At 35.5% G+C, this 17,584-nt stretch overlaps 1 protein-coding gene across 2 annotated transcripts in view; it reads left to right on the top strand.

Moving 5' to 3' along the window:
• Positions 1–299: 299 nt before the first annotated feature.
• The window catches only part of megf6 (multiple EGF like domains 6), a 46,297-nt gene continuing 29,012 nt past the window's right edge, over positions 300–17,584 (top strand). Inside the window, exons 1-6 of one of the 2 annotated variants that reach the window (XM_052575542.1) lie at positions 300–625; positions 2,966–3,100; positions 3,649–3,758; positions 3,828–3,932; positions 14,768–14,890; positions 17,042–17,164. In XM_052575542.1, the coding sequence (XP_052431502.1) occupies positions 543–625; positions 2,966–3,100; positions 3,649–3,758; positions 3,828–3,932; positions 14,768–14,890; positions 17,042–17,164 (679 nt within the window). In that variant the 5' untranslated portion in view covers positions 300–542. The remainder of the gene's footprint in view (positions 626–2,965; positions 3,101–3,648; positions 3,759–3,827; positions 3,933–14,767; positions 14,891–17,041; positions 17,165–17,584) is intronic. The other variant, XM_052575541.1, reaches the window with a different exon arrangement.

Here is a 17,584-nt window from a genome sequence, read left to right as displayed (position 1 = left end):
GTATTGTAGGTTGCATTACCTCAGCAACCAAACTGGAAATACACAAATTACAACTGTGATAGATTTTTTTTTTTAAATAAGTATTTCTATAGGCTAAGTTTAAGTTTCATTTACTTTTTGAATACATTAAAAAAGCACGGTCCACCAGCTGATTAGACGCGTTAAATTGTGTTAAATGGTAAATAGTACAATGAAAAAAAATTCTATTTTATGGGGCGTCATGTTTCCATCGTGGCCCCTAGCGGGTGCGCGTATGCGTGTGTGTGTGTGTGTGTGTGTGTGTGTGTGTGTGTGCGCTTAGAAGAGCGCTGAGCGATTGTCCAGTCTGTCTCAGTTTGCTCCCAGTTGAGGATACCCGCTCCAGGACTTCTAGGATGCTCGATGCAAAGAAAAAAGCGCTAATGCTTTCATAAAGTTATTACCTGCAGCACCTTACTTGTGTATAATGAAGTGATCAGACACTTTAAAGTGGACGGTGGGCCCCTGAAACCTGCTGACCACAAGTCCTGAAGAGTGTTTGCTGCATGTGGATGCTGTAAACGATGTGCTACTCCGTGGCGCTTGTGCTCTGCTGTGTGATCGTGTCTCTGAACGGCGCAGCATCACTGGACCTGCAGCCCGACATGTGAGTTATATTAGCGGACATTTGTTTTTTATCATGTTTTGTGGGCGCAAAAGTCGTGTAAGTGAAATTCTAATCTGAAAGATAATTTCAACATGTGTAAAACAAAATAAACTGTGTTTTATTTTTAAAATAATCACTTTCTTTGATTATTTTTTAAATAAAACACAGTTTGTTTTGTTTTACACATGTACAAATGTTCCTTTTTTTTACACAGAACATGCATGGTATATTTTAGTAAAAATGTAAGAAAATTTAACAACTGAAACCATTTTGCTTATGAAATGTTTATCTGTCAGTTTTCAAATTACTATTCAAATAACAATACATAGTCTACTAATTACTTAATTAGTTTCATATTTCCATTATTAATAATAACAAACAATAATTAATTAATTTGGTTTCTTATTGTTAGCTCTTTGTTTTGGTATAGCACAATAATTTGGAAGGTTCACGAACAATTAATCAAATAATCAAATATACAATTAAGTAAATAATGCGTTATTTCTGTAGTGATTTATTTGCTCTCTAGGTGTCGCCAAAAGTGCCAGAGTCCATTTGAAATGTGAAATGATATTCAAAAATAAATGATCATGAATTGAAATAATTTATTTTGTAAACACTTGATTATCATATTTTGAATTTGTATATATATATATATATATATATATATGTTATGTTTATCTAAACAAAATTTATTTTTCCAAATGGACTCAAATACTGCACTGTAAGAATTTGTAAGTATGATAAGCGTGACTAAGGCTAGTTAATCACCGCCTCCCTGAGTCTCTGACACACTAACTCCAGGTCTGATCCGGTGTGTGACTGTGCAGTTTATCTGCGAGCCCCCTAATGAACTCAGGATGTGTTTTATTAAGCCCAGATGGTCATAGGAAGCAACCTGAGAGAGAACAGGACCCTCTGAGGCAGAGCCCAGACTCACCACACTCAGTCTATGAAACTAAAATCAAGAATTTAAGAAGCAGACTGTCACAGATGGATTATAACAAATCATTCTGCAATATCCTGATTTATTTATGAATGTGAAATGCATTCCCAGCAATATTCCATACTCTGAGCTGTGGATAGGCTACTCTAAACTTTGGACAACCATAAGAAAGTTTTAAATCAGTGAAAAGCTCCTGACAGATATGGCTGTTAAGAGAAGTGAAGAAAAGTTCAGTGTGTATGTACTTAGCTATACCTTAGGACCAAAATTACCCCTAAATATGTAAATATTCAGGTATATTATATTATATATCAGCGGTAGGATTTGTCTGTTATTTTATTATTTGTATATTAATATTTTAAATATAACTAGTTAAATGCTTGTTGGTGCAAATGATCATTTGAATCTTGAACATGTGGTTCAACGTGTTCTTGGAGCATCAGACTTTACAAGCCTGGGAACATTGTGTCAACATCCTAAAACGTGCTGTTTCTGCAACCCTAAGATCTAAAAGAAGATTTTTGATTTATTATAATGGCTCATAGTGTCATAAAATGATAAGAGCCCAAGTTTTTCTACATATCCTTGTAGTGACATAATAAACAAATGCAGAACATCAAGAACCAGCACAGATTTTACACTAAAAAGCCAACTTTCCCTTTGTCCATTATTTAGGATTTGTAATTATTACATTTAGTCCTCAAGTCCTTATCTGGTTACATTCTTGCACAAATTAACTTATATTACTATCCGTAAGTCTGCATACTCTCAGCTGACCATAGGGGTACACAAATGTTGACCCACATACATTCGTGTTCTTCTGTGAGCATTTAGGTTAAAATTAACAATGCTTTTTTTTAGCATGTGAACAAGATGGGTAATTATGACATCACTAAAGAAGGATTTCTGATGTTCAAAGTCTAAGGGCCTGTCCCAAATAAGACTTTATTTTTCATGTTATTGCATTTGTTTTATAGTGCTCACAAGCCCTCTCTATGTGCAATCAATTTACCCTTAATGTGCCCTCACTGGTCTGGATTTCACGGCGAACTGCTATGCAACAATCCATGCAACATTACATAACCAAACAGAGGAAGACCAAAATTGGATCAGGCCATCAATTTGAGACAGAACTTGAGACGGTCGTAAAAAAAATTCAACCAACATTGAAAATTGGTTGAAAATGTACTTATCTTCAGTCCATCCAAGATGAGTGTGTTTCTTCATTGGAACATACTTCATTGGTACCAAATCTGTTCCAATGAAGAAACAAACGAATCCACATCTGGGATGGCCTTAGGTTAAGTACATTTTCAGCAAATTTTCATTTCTGGGTGAACTATTCTTTTAGGTTCTATGGTTTTTTTAAAGATATCATTTTCACTATTTCTCAGGCCGAATGTGTGTGAGGAGCAGGAGATGTCTATGTTGGGGGTGAGGCAACCATGTGTTCAGGCGTTTACGCGAATGGTGAAGGTGTTGAGGCAGGGCTGCTCTTCTCAGCGCTGGTGCATGGGCTATGAGAGGAGGTAAGACACACTCAAACAACAACTGTTTACTTTGTTTCCCTGTTTAAACTATTGGCCCTTAAACTATTGCCTCTTATGATTCTTTCCCCCTAAGCAATTAAGATCAGATTCAGTGGGTTTTAGGAGAGTCGCTCCCATTCCATTTAGTAAAGTCAAATTTGGAAAATAACACAGCAGATGCTTTCCATTGACTTTTCATTGACACAGATTTTTTGCCGATTTTCAGTGTTTTTGTCAGATATGGACGCGGTTTTAAGGCCTTACCAGGTCAAAAGTAGTTCAGCAATCGGAAGATTCCAAAAGCTTCACGAGTTTCAACGGCTATTCCTATAATTACGTTATTTCCGAAGCATAAAATAAACAATATCCTCAGTATCTTTTGCTTTCAAATATTTTGGTCTATTTTGTTTAAATATTGTGTTCGTGTAGCTAATTTAGGCGATATGTAGCTATTTCTCATTTGTCATCATCTTTTGGTTATTAGGCCTGTATCAGTAATGAAACTGTTCATTATGGTTCCGTCTCTCTTTCTCCCCCGTCTGTCTCAGGACAGGCTATTATACAGTGTATAGGCAGGCATACAGTATGGAGATGCAAACTGTCTATAGGTGCTGCCCAGGGTGGATGCAGAGAGGAGAAGAGAGAGGCTGTCTGCATAGTGAGTATCATAACACTGTACGTGTGTGTTGTGGGTCAAGGGTGTCTGAATAGTGTGTGTTATCCACAGGAGTGTGTTCCTCTGGCACCTGCTTTAATGGTGGGAAGTGCTCTGAGACGGGTGATCAGCTTTGTCAGTGTCCGGAGGGGTTCGAGGGAATGCGCTGCCAGTACGGTGAGTCTTTAGTGCATGTTTGAAGGGGTTGAAGTCTCTGATATCTTGAAATGTATGGGTTTTGTTTTAGATCTGTTGTTTCTTGGGTCAGGCTGTGTGCATTAATGCATATGCATGACACGCTCTGTCCACCACCTGTGAGTGCAGAGGGAGTTTTCGCAAGCAAACGTCACTTTGGTTTGTTAGATTCTCACTTGTTTCTCCCTGTCTCAGTTTGTTTTGACAGTATATGTGAGGTGTTCACACTGTTAGGTGTCGAATGAGGCAGAATGTGGCTGTATGTGTTCCTCTAGACATGTGTCTGGTACCTTTTAAAAGTCTGGTGTCAGTATTTTGGTGCTGTTTTTTTTTTTTTAAAGAAATTATATATGTTTTTTTTTTCTTTAAGGCTGCATTAAATTAACAGTAAATACATGTATAATGTTAGAAATGAATGCTACTCTTTCAAACCTTCCATTCATCAAATAATCCTAAATAAATGTCTAACAGTTTTCTCAGAAAATATGAGGCAGCATAACTGTTTTCAACTTTGTTAATAATAAGAACAGACTACACTGACTTTTGTATGGATTACATGATTACATTTTATTTACACAATGGTAATAAGTTGTTCACAATTAATTGATTCTCCTAAATTTCCTTTTTTTCTTCCTTTTTTAGTCTTTTTCAAAATTCATGTTTGCAATGTAGCTATTTTAGTTTTGATTTTCATTGATACATTCATATGCACTTCTAGTGTTTTGTTAGATTAAATATTTAACCTAGCAGTGATATTGCTGTTAATTTCATGTTTTTAAATATTGTTTTTTGTAGTGTAGCTGTTTTCCAAATGTACTTAATTATAAGTAATTAATTATACGTTTTATTCAGTGTTACTAGCAAACAGCAAGGCACATTAGTGTCAGTATTTTGTAAGTATTAACTGTCCACACATTGCACTTGAAAAAGAAGCAATTGTGGTTCTTGTTGGTAAATTAAATATATTTTGTGGAATATATTTTTTCCTTGTATATGTCAAAAGAGTACAAGATTAGGGATAATTCAATATATGTCCTATCAAATAAGGGATAGCACAAATGTAATCTAAATGTAATCCAAAAGTAATCAGATTACGTTACCAAAAATGTGTAATCTAAGAGATTATATTACAGACTAAAAATTTTGTCATGTAATCTGTAATCAATAACTGATTACAATTCATAAGTAATCAACTCAGCTCTGATTAAAACAGTAAACAGTTGTTTTAAATTATAATAATATTTCACAATGCCAAGACTATTTCACCCTGCTAAGCATAAAATAATTATTTCAAAAACATTAAAAATCTTACTGAACCTAGATTTTTGATTGTTAGTGTATTTGTATATATATAAAAAAAGTTACTTTGCTTGTATAACAGCAAAGAGCCTTTGAAAACTGAAGCCACCTCACACACACTAGTAGGTGAATGAGATTTCGTGTTCTTGTCTTAACAGTAAACCTTAAAGTTTAGTCAGAGATTTTTTTTGTGTGCTCTGTCTAAAGCAGCTTTCCTCCTGTGGTTTTATGCTGAGATGGTAGTTTGTGCTCCTAAAATGTCTGAGAGTTTCTAAAATTAAAATTTTCTACTTGAAGTCCTTAAAGCAGAAGGCTGATGGCTAAACAGTACGGTGGTGAAATGACTGTGATGAAAAATGTCTTTTCCATGTTGGACTGTTAAACCTATTAAGCTCATTTGACTCTGAGACTGTGTATATGTGCGTGTGGAAGAATGCTTTTACAGTGCTCTCTTTCAGTAGACATATTGCTACCACTGGACTGTAGGTTTGTACTTTTACTCTAAACCTGTATGAATAAGTTTCCTCCGTGGAGAATAAAAATAAAAGTTTGGCAGAATGTTCACTCTGCTTTTTTTATACATTGAAAGTGGATTGTAAACAGGAGCTGTTAAACTCAAAAAGGAGAAATAATCACAAAAAAGATATGCATAGATTACTTTTATGGTACTTTTAATGTGCTCTTTTATCATATTTGCAGCTTGAAAGCTACTGATGTTTTCCGTATAGGAATAAGCAATGTGAACATCGTTTGTGAACAAATCCTTTTGTGTTCCACATAAGCAATATATAATGACACAACACACTTTACTGGGAAAGCATAAACATTTCAGATAAAAGTGTCTGTCAAATACAATAATGTAATAACTTGTTATAGACCTCATTGATCTAAGCTTATGTACCTTTGAGTGAAAAAAGGTGGGTTATTTTGGCAACATTCACTCAAAAATGTAGGTTCATAAGCTCAGATCATTGCTCAGATCAGTCAATTCCAAAAAGAAATGCAAAAGACAATATTTACTAATAATATCCCCTAAAAAGTAAAAAAAAATGTATTGTTATACCCTGAGTGAGCAAAGTCAGTAAAAATTAGTCCAATGAAAAAACAATAGAGAAAAAGAAAATCCTCTCCGGGTCAAAATGACCAGAACACAACTTGAGGGTTAAGAACATGTTTTTCATCCTTGTTTTTAAAAATATGATGTTCTTTAAAAACACACACCTGTGCCTTATAGGTATTTTCACTCATGCTGGTTTTTGCACTTCAATAGTTCATGAAATGAATGGCAAACCAAAGTTTGAGGCGTGATTCAGATCTGAAACTCTAAAGGACACACATGTGAGCCGACAGTGTCATTCAACTGTTTAGTAGAACTGTGTGGTTCGACTAAACAACAGTGTCTTCCTGATGGGGTGAAAGAGAGTCGTGGGAAACAAGCTCTTCACTGTCCATTACTGCAACTTCCCTGTTTACGGGTTTACAATATGTGCTGAGCAGACAGTGTTTAAAGATGTGTCTGTTTGAGTTTGTTTGATACGGTTTGCCTGAGGGTTTCCTTTCCCCCCATCCTGTTTGCCCTGTAGTGGAGTTAAGAGTTACAACCCCATGGAGCGTCATGACTCTACATATTTTCGTGGAATACTGCAGCCTATTGAGGAGTTCAAGAGGTCCTGATCCACTAACAGCTTTTTTAGGCACCCCGTTAAACTGGGTCACATTTCTTACATTCTTTGTTTAAAGATACACAGACATCTATTCTTTTGTTAGTTGACATCTTTGTTCTCATTCCAGTACATACCCAGACTGTATGTCTTGAATGAAAAACTAAATTTTAACTACATTTAAAAATGAATATTCGGTGATCATTTACTCAGCCTTAATTTGTTCCAGACCTTTAGGACTTTATTTCGTCTGTGGAACGTAGAATAATATGTGGTTGTTTTAGACCCCATTGACTTTAATTCTATGGACAAAAGACACGCAAACATTCCTCAATCTTTTGTTTTCCACAGAAGATATAAAATCATAGCGGATTTGGATTTGGAATGGTAATTAATAACAGAATTGTCATTTTTTAAAAGACATCAATTTTTACAAATAATTATTTTAAGAGCTGAAACATTGGGAAACCCAAAATGATTCTTCTACGCCCTCATAATTACGAACCCCCTTTTTGGACCTTATTAGCCAATATTATTTTTCCCCAAATGCATGGTTTTGATTATGTCAGCAGAAAAGAAAAGTCATTTTAGAGCTGTAAAGAGTTTTTTTCAGAGTAACATGTCCTGATCAATCATGCACAATAAGATCAACATTTACAGAACCTACAGTATTTACAGTATTAAGAAAGAGTCGATTGTTTTTCCAGTTTTCCACTTTCTCACTGCCCCATTCTGGTCTTTATGCTTCAGTTCAGTCATCTACTCTGAATCAAGACATGAAGTGTTCTGATCCAGCACAAATATGTGCATGCGTGCAAACTTTGACTTAGTGGTTTGTAAATTATAATTGAGGTTTTTGAATAGATCACTGGCTGTTCAAAAGCATGCTTATCCCACCAGGACAGCTATCCCTTTTAGTTAAGTGAACTCGTATTGACATGCTCCATGTGCTGGTCTAGTGAGAAACTCATATTTGAACAAGAGCCTCACTGCTGCAGGACGCTCTGGCAGACACGGGCTGTTGAATCGGAAATTCGGTTTGAAGGATTATTGAAAAGCAAAACACTGGCAATGAAATCACTGGCATTGAAAACAGAGACCTTGTGAGTGAGGAGTGAGTTTCCTGATCAACAGTAGGTTATATCTTCTTGTTGTTGAGATGGGCTCGATGATGCAGCAAGTCGGGCATTTTTAAAACGTTATTCCAGTGAGAACTTGAGAAGCAAATGAATCTAGCATCTCCACTCGGCAGGTTATCTCAGCTGAGAGACAGAGAAACCAAATCCTGCTGTGGAGAAACAGGAACCAGTTGTGTGTGTGTGCTGGAATGTTCTTTTGCTTTTAACACAAAAACCTTTGGACTTCTAAAGATCATACAGTGTCAGCTGTCAGTACTCAGTGTTATAAAATATGAGTTATTAAAGGGACGTTCTATTGCTTTTTAATGGTTTATGACTAAATAGGGCTTTCAGTATCAACATTATATTAGATATTTCCTGAGAGGACACATTAATATACACAAAAGTGATATAGTCTTGATAGCACAGTACAGAATATGTAAAGAAATGTTTGTGTTTACATGTAATTGATTATTGCTTAGCTAATGCATATTTATTTATGTATATTGTATTCTACCGCTCAAGATTTTTTCTAATAAATTAATAATTTCATTTGAACAGAAGACATTAAATTAATCAAAAGTGACAGTAAAAACATTTAGAATATAACAGATATTTCAAATCAATTCCTATCTTATGAACTTTCTATTATAAGAGAATGCTGAAAAAAGTGTATCACAGTTTCCACAAAAAATATAAAGCAGCACAACTGTTTTCAACATTGATAATAATGAGATGTGTTTCAAATCAGCATATTAAAATGATTTCTGAAGGATAGTGTGTCACTGAAGCCTGGAGTAATGGCTGCAGTTATTTAAAATTATAATAATATTTTACAATATTACTGTTTGTACTGTATTTTGATCAGGTAAATGTAGGCTTGGTGAGCATAAGAGACTTACTGACCCAACTTTTGAATGGTATATGAGTGGAATTTGAAACAAATATAATGATTCCCAAAAATTTTGTCTATTTTGTGTCTGTTTTATTTTCATAGTCAGTTTCTTTCATGGAGTCTGTAAAGCAGACACCTTTAATTTAATATTTGATGGAATATGGAAACATCCTGTTGGTAGCTGTATACTGATCGTCCATTAATTGCGGAAACATGTCATTAATGTGCAAATGCTTGCCAGATGTTTTATTTTCCCTTGTTGGTTGAAAAAAAGTCATGCTTGAATATGAGGCCTGGATTGAATATGTTTGTTTATGTAGGATAATACAGGGCCAAGTGCAGTGATCTGTGCAATCTCTATACAACAAAAGACACGTGCCACTTCATGCTGAGACAAAGCGACTGGATACACAAAACTTTCTTCTCTGATAGAGCACACAGCTTAAAGCTTCGAATGTTTTGTAACTCCTCTGTCTAAACCATTAAAGAGGATCTCCCAATGAAAGGACAGGGGATATTCCTGAGATACTGCTGCTTTTCCTCAAAGCATTTATAACCCTGAGAGATAACCAAACGACTTAACCATACATTGAGAAAAAGTAGAGAAAAGGAATGCAAGAGTATGAAAATGCCTCATAACCTTTCCTTTGAGACTCATTAGTGTATTTAAAATCTGGGACCTACAGTAAGCAGTAAGAGTTTCTGCCTTAAATTATAAGGTTGAATTGTGACAATAATCCTCTTTTCCAATTTTGAAGGGAAAAAGACACTATGTAGAGACCTTGTGAGGTCTTGTCATCTGTCGTCTGTAGAACGCATTAGGTGTGCTGTACTGCGGCCAAACTGAGATCCCAGGAAAGATAGCTATGGTCATTAGATTTCCGCTTCACTCTGGCGCAGAGTTTATGGCCATCAGTTAATATGTTACACTTCTTAATATTTAAATGGAAATAATAAGTGTAAGATGTGTTTTATATAACTGAATGAATGAAAGAATGGTCAAACAATCCAATACATCGAGGGACCCATGGGAAGAGTCTTGAATGGTGGACCATTTTGACTTGAAGCAATGCTAACTACTTAGAATCACACTGGTGAGTTTTGTGACTGAAATGTGACTCCCCAGTCACATTTTCTATTATGTCTTTTTTTATGGATTAGTTCACTTCTCAGAATAAAAATTTCCTGATTATTTACTCAACTCCATTTCATCCAAAATGTTCATGTCTTTCTTCAGTCGAAAACAAATGAAGGTTAATGAGGAAAACATTCCAGGATTTTTCTCCATATAGTGGACTTCAATGGCGATCAACAGGTTAAAGGTCCAAATTGCAGTTCCAATGCAGCTTCAAAGGGCTTTATATGATCAGTCAATAAAAAGAAAAACGAAAAAAAAAAAAACGTTTTAACCACAAATGCTCATCTTACACTAGCTTGATCCCCTGCTAATTTCCTAAGCTTGCCCACTTAGAAAGAAATGAAGGGTCTGTAATTTTTATGGTAGATTTATTTTAATGGACAAAGACTATCAACCAAAGAAATATCAACCAAAAAATCCAGAAGAAACACATTATATAAAGGTTAGAAAATGATTTGCATTTTCACAGATTGGTTACGTGTCCATGTGGAACACAGATTAGTCTTGCCACTTTAAGAAGTTACTCTTAATGTCAGCTCATTAGGTGTATAAGACACCTGTCCACTCAATCTGTATCTTCCATTCCAACCTCTCCCACCACCATGGGCAAGACCAAAGAGCTGTCAAATGATGTCAGAGACAAGATTGTTGATCTGCACAAGGCTTGAATGGGCTACAAAACCATCAGCAAGAAGCTTGGTGAGAAGGAGACAACTGTTGATGCAATTATTCGGAAATGGAAGAAATACAAAACAACCATTAATCGGCCTCGGTCTGGAGCTCAGTGCAAGATCTTGCCTCATGGGGTAAGGATGATCATAAGAAAGGGCTTGTTAATGATCCTGAATCAGTTGGGGCCCAGCAAACCATTGGTAACACACTACGGACTGAAATGGAATTAAATCCTGCAGTGACTGCAAGGTCCCCCTGCTCAAGAAGGCACATGTACAGGCCTGATTAGCCACCTAATTTCATTAATTTTAAAATGGAATGGAAAGTTTCCATGGATGTTAAAGGTTCTTCATGGAACCATAGATGCCAATTAAGTACCTTTTTAATTTTAAGAGTGTAGGTGTTCATTAAAGCATTCAGATGGACCTTTGACCTCACTTTATTCTCAAGTTCAGGGTATGTTCTGAGACAAAAATGTCTGTACCACCGTAACAAACAGTTCATACCCGGCAATTCCACTGGTGTTGCGCTGTAAAATGCAAGCAATGCCGCAAAACTGTCACAAAGTACTACTGTGTGAAGAGAACCAAACGGGTCAAGAACGATAGTGCCAGCCAAAGAAAAAGCTATCGGCTGAAAAAGAAGCACTAGAAATGGTATGAAGGCTGAAGGCTTGGGAGAAAGTGCTGTGTGCAGATGAGACCAAAGTTGAGCTCTTTGGCATTAACTCGATTTGTCGTGCTTGGAGGGAGAGAAATGCTGACTATGACCCTAAGAACACCATCCCTACAGTCAAGCACAGAAGTGGAAACATTATGCTTTGGGGATGTTTTTCTGCTGAGGGTACAGGACGTTTATTTTTTATGTATGCATTGCATTCTATTCATTTAAAAAATACAATTATTTTTTTTCTAAAAAAGGAAACTTAGTTGTTCATTTTAAGAGACCCAGGAGTCTTATTTTCTCTTGCATAATTAATATTGCACTTTAATTAAACAAAAACACATTTTATCTGATTACTAGATTAATCGATGGAATTTTTGGTAGAATACACATAATATTCGATAGCTACAGCCCTACACATTAAGATCATAGAGTTGCCTATAGCCAGTCTCCAGACCTCAATCCTAGATACATTTTTGTAAAGGGAGCTGAAACTTCCAGTTCCCGAACGACAGCCAAGAAACCTTAAGGATTTAGAGAGGATCTGTAAAGAGGAGTGGATCAAAATTCCTCCTGAGATGTGTGTAAACCTGGTGACCAACTACAAAAAATGTCTTCCCTCTGTGCTTGCCAACAAGGATTTCTACACCTAGTACTAAGTCATGTTTTGTTTGGGGATCAAATACTTATTTCACTCACTGAAATGCAAATCAATCTCTAACCTTTATATAATGTTTTCTTCTGGATTTTACGGTCTCTAACCAAATAAACATGCCATCAAAATTACAGACCCTTAATTTCTTTGTAAGTGGACAAATTACAAAATCAGAAGGGGATGAAATAAATATTTCCCCCACTGTATGTCACATATGACCTATCCAATGTGACTACGTTATGCATGAAGTCGAGCTAGTGCAAGACACCCATTTGTGATTAAACTGTATACAATTATTATTATTTTTTAGAAAAATCTTTTCCCTAGATAAGACCCTTATTCCTCAGCTGGGATCGTGTAGACACCTTTGAAGCTGCAATTTGGACCTCAAACCTGGTGATCACCATTGAATCCTGCAATGTTTTCCTCAAAAACCTTAATTTATTTTTGATTGAAGAAAGAAAGACATGAATATCTTGGATAACACGGGGGTAAGAAAATTATAAGAACATTTTTATTCTGGTGAACTAATCCTTTAAAGTGCATAAACTATTGTGTATAATTTACATTATATAGACATTTATTTTTATGCTTGTTATACGTTTATTTTTATTTGACATTTTTAAATAGTCTTATATCACTTTATGTGGTATCCTAAATTTTTTAATCTATTCAACAAAGAATACAGTCCATTTATCTTTAAAAAAAAATTATCATAAAAATGTTTTATCTAACTGGAAAAATTTCTTAAAATTAATTTTAACAAACTTTCTTGGGCCATTCATACAGAACATGTTTTTGGGTTTCAAAATATGAGACACTGAGACAGTGGAATGCCAGTCTAGACATTTTTTATTTTTATTTGTATGTAACTTCTTTTTTTAAACTTAAATTCAGCATTTTAGAACCGTTTATACACGAGGTGCTACAAAAGACTCGAGATGCAAGCCCACCAGTAAAAAACATACATAGAACATAGAAAAACAATGGAAAATGCTAAAACGCATTCCACTTGAAAAATATTCTTTATTGAATTCAATATACAGAAGTTCAGAAAGTTCTTCAAGTGACACAAATGATGTTTAAATATTAAACAACACAAACTCAGTTCAATAACATTTTCAATAGTCTTTCCATTTGCTGTACATTTCCTGTTGTTTGTTATTGATGTTGTTCTAGATGTTTTTCATCGCTCTATCCTGTTCCTGTTCCTTGTTGCCAGACCAAGATTAATGACGGAGGTCTGGACACAGAACAAGTCTAGATGTAGAAACATTTAAAATGACAAAGAGAATGATCACCAGGTATGAAACATGGACAACAGGGGCCTAAACAACCTAAACAGAAGTCAGCGTGGATGTTTATTCTCAGGTGTATTTGTGTCTGTATTTCAGAGTCAGTATATATATATATATATAGATGCATTTCAGCCACTCCAGGCACATTCTAATTTGTGAAATCACTTAAAGAGAAAGTTCACCCCAAAATAAAAAAAATAAAAAATCTGTCATCCTTTACTTACCCTCATGATGCTGCAAACCCTATGTGTAGAGCATCTGTTTACTCCAGACTACAGATGTTAAACTCAAAGACATTAGACACTACAAATGGTTTTGCTCTCTGCTTTTGTCTATTTCTCACTCTTCAGTCTGTTTCAAACACTTAGACACACTTAGATACTAGAAGACATTCAGAGTATTTCCTCTGCCTCTTAAGTCAGATTAAAAGAAACGTGCTGTTCGGAGTAACCCAGGAAAAATGTCTGTTAAAAAAACTACTACTAATAAATTATCTTGCTTTGACTTCCTGTTTGAGCTCTCTAATGGAATAACCACAGATAGAGCACGTAGCTCCTCAGTACATCTGTAAATCTGTTCTTGTCTTTCCACAGGAAAGATGTTGTCAGCACTCTGTATTATTATTGGATGTTTGCTGAAGGTCAGTGCTGTGCCATAGAGTCAAAGGTTGTTAGGGAGACATGACTCCACAAGATCAGAAAGCTGTCAAATGTCTTCTAAATTTGGGAATTTGATAATGTCCTCATGTGGAAAAAGGAATCATAAATAATATATATAATGTTTATAATATTAAAGAGTTAGATGTGGAGTTCATCTGGTGATGCTGTGTTGCCTTAGAAACCAAGTGTGGGTGTGGCCTGGATCTTTATTATGGCGACCCATCCTTGGTTTCTGAGGCTTTACAGAAAAACACATACATTTTTTATTTATTTTTAGGCATTTTTGCTTTCACTGTTTCAAAACCCATCTTGTGTCTCCTTGATGAGAAGCGGTTGTGCGTAAGGCAGTTGTTTGGAGCAGCTTGGACTTATTACCTGAGTCTGAGTGCTGGTGTGTGTTTGTTTGTGTGTGGTGCATTTGTTTATGTCTGTGTTTGATGACATTTTTTCGCAAGCATGTTGAAGTGACCACTAAATTTCCTATTTGAAGACATCAGACTGGAAACTTTACTACAAAAAGCCTTTCACCTCTCTAAACATCATGCTGGAAAGAAGAAAGTATTCAAAATAAAGAAAGATTTTCCAAGTGGATGGCGAAGTAAAATGTTTTAACCAAACTTGCATTAAATAACAACATATATACTGAATTATAAAAAAAAAAGGGTGCATTTGAAATCAAAATGATCTAAAAGCTTGGGTACATTTGAAGCATCTACATTTTTCCAACAACTATTTTTTCTTTTTTTCTTGTCTTTCCAGATATAAACGAGTGTGCGGACGATAACGGAGGATGTGAAGGCACGTGCTGTAACACTATTGGCAGTTTTTACTGCAGGTGTCCTGATGGCATGAAACTCGGAGCTGATGGGAAATCCTGCCAAGGTGAGTGAACACTCACATCCTTTGAGTTTATTTCATTTTTCTAAAGTCATTTAACCTTTGTAGTGTTCCATTTAAAACCACCATCTGAGAAAAGAGCTCTAAATATTAATATCTATGAGCAGCAGTAAATCAAATCATAAGCTGTATAATATTGTGCATTCACCATAAAACATTCAGACTCATTTATGATCAGATCAGTAATGCATTAAACTGTCATGATCATAAGTAAGAGTATAGTTTTAAAGGTCTCTGTTCACTTTTTAATCCATCCTGTGAATGTAAATGAATTGGGAGCTTGTTTAATGCCATTAGTTTGGCCAGGTTTCATCATGAGTTGAAGAAGGGTGTATGATGGCTTTGTGTGGGCTGTAGTTCCTGAATGCGCTGAGAGAGACGGTTTTACATCTGTGTCCGTCTCAGCTGTTAGTGTTGAGGTGTGAGAATGATGATCTGGCCTTCTGTCTGTCTCAGTCCCGCTGGACTGAAAGGCTATATGTAGATTTTTGTTATATGTAGATCAACTTATTGTTGTAAAAAAAAAAAATAATTGAATTTAATGAGAGAAATTCAAGAGGGGATCCTGTATAATATATGTAACAGTAATTCTGATGTTAAAATCACTACAGGTTAGGCACTTGTGTGAATAAATCTAATTATTATTATTTTTTTTTCAGTATCCAGTAAGTTATTATAAATTCACAATTACATTTTACTGGGTAATGAAGTTACATAGTCTCTGAGTTGTGTTTCTTGTAACGTGAAGTGACTAAATCTCTCAGATAGATTTGTGGAAATTGTCAGACGGCTGTAATTGATTTCTTTTGGGTCAAAAGGGTTAATTAGTGCTAATGAACTACATTCAATAATCCAGTCATGGAGAAGGCTGTATGTTAAAGCACTTGACCCACATAGATGACTGCATTTATGTAGGAGTCTGTAGGAATTCATCTTGACAAAACTTAATGAACACAGAGGAAATTGTAATGATCTTAATAGCAACAGTATTGTGTATTTTAAAGATCTGTAATAGATTCCAACAATATTGTGCTGTGTTGATTTTGGACAGGGTTCTTTGACAAAGCAGAATGAATATGGACATTATTTGCACATTCACACATGTGAATATGTTCAGCAGATGTAATATATATAATTATGAATGATGGTTTCGACATCATTAGCTCTTTGGTTCAGGGACATTTAATATTTTAGAATCAAAGTTATATTTCTCTTCAGAAACAAACTGATTTCTGAGTTCTGACAGGTCAGTTCTATTCTGACACCAGACTTAATGACAAGAAATCTACAATGACATCATGTCTTTGTTTTAACAGATAACATTTCTTGTGATGTCATAAGCTCATGTGTAGGATTTATTTACGTTTGTCCACTACAGACTCATATTTAACTCAGATGTCCATATAATCCTTAATTTTTTCCCCTTAAACATTTAATGAGGCTTATTTTGTGTGCATAAACAAGCTTTTAAAAGCAAACATCTGTTAAAACAGTCAAGAACTGGATGGAGTGAAACATGGTCGGTCACCATTAATCTCCAGTATTTAAGCTCTTTCCTCACAGAGACAGCTTGACATTTACTATTTATGGCAACTCATATGTATTGAACACAATGTTTCAATGTGCCAGCCATAACAAATTGACCAAAAAGTACTTTGGTACTGTCATAAGTATCTAGGAGTAACATTTGTCTATAGATATGGTAGTCATTTAGTACCATGGTATATATAAAAGTCCTCTAATTTAACAATATGAGACCTTCACTGTACTCTGGTACTTTTTGGAAGGGTGTTGACAAAAGATAAAGGAATTCACTTACTAGCAGAGAAACAGTAAGTAAAATATTCAAAACTGCATTTTGCAATTGTATTGCTTTTAAAATTCCTTTTTTATTATTTTTATATTTTTATATTTAAAGACATGAATGAATAAATTAAGGAATAAAATTAAGGACATAAATAATTAAATGGCTTTAAATACATAAACACATGTAAAGGCAAGCAAACAAATAAATAAGAAAAGATAAATAAATGTATTTAAAGAAAGAATATGTGCCGACCAAATGTGTCAGCCTAATTTAGTCCGTTTTTAGGTGAAGGCAGACCTTGTCTCATTTGTTGCATGCAATCCCAACAGATGAAGATGAGTGTGAAGAGCTGAATGGTGGTTGCCAGCAGACATGTGTGAATACACTCGGTTCGTACCACTGTGAGTGCAGCCAGGGTTTCCGCATTCATGCTGATGCTCACACATGCATAGGTAAGATCTGTATAACATGCACACATGCTCACAGACACACATACAGTTCGTGGTGGAGAATCTGTCTCAGTCTTGAGTGGCATCTGTTTATCAGCTGTAGCGATGCATTCGACAGCAGGCTGCCTAAAACTCAACAAACAGTGTTAACACAGCAAGAGAGCTCTAGTTCTGCCGATCTCATCACCCTAAAACAGCCTTTATCCTGTTTTACTGGAGTCTGGATGTGTCATCACCCTGTGACAGGCCTGGCGATGTCATCACAGTGAGACAACAGCTCTGACCTGTCCCCTAAGACTCCGTAAATCTGCCAACTCTGACACGACATGGAAACATCATCAGACAGAGAGCGGGAGAGAAGGAATGAGAACCTTCCAAAGCTCTCAATATATACAAACTCCAAACTGGATTTGATCCAGAGAT

The sequence above is a fragment of the Carassius gibelio genome, chromosome B15 (assembly GCF_023724105.1).
Source record: "Carassius gibelio isolate Cgi1373 ecotype wild population from Czech Republic chromosome B15, carGib1.2-hapl.c, whole genome shotgun sequence".
Taxonomy (NCBI): Eukaryota; Metazoa; Chordata; class Actinopteri; order Cypriniformes; family Cyprinidae; genus Carassius; species Carassius gibelio.
Note: the sequence above shows the minus strand (reverse complement) of the source record. Positions and strands in the feature narration are given on the sequence as shown.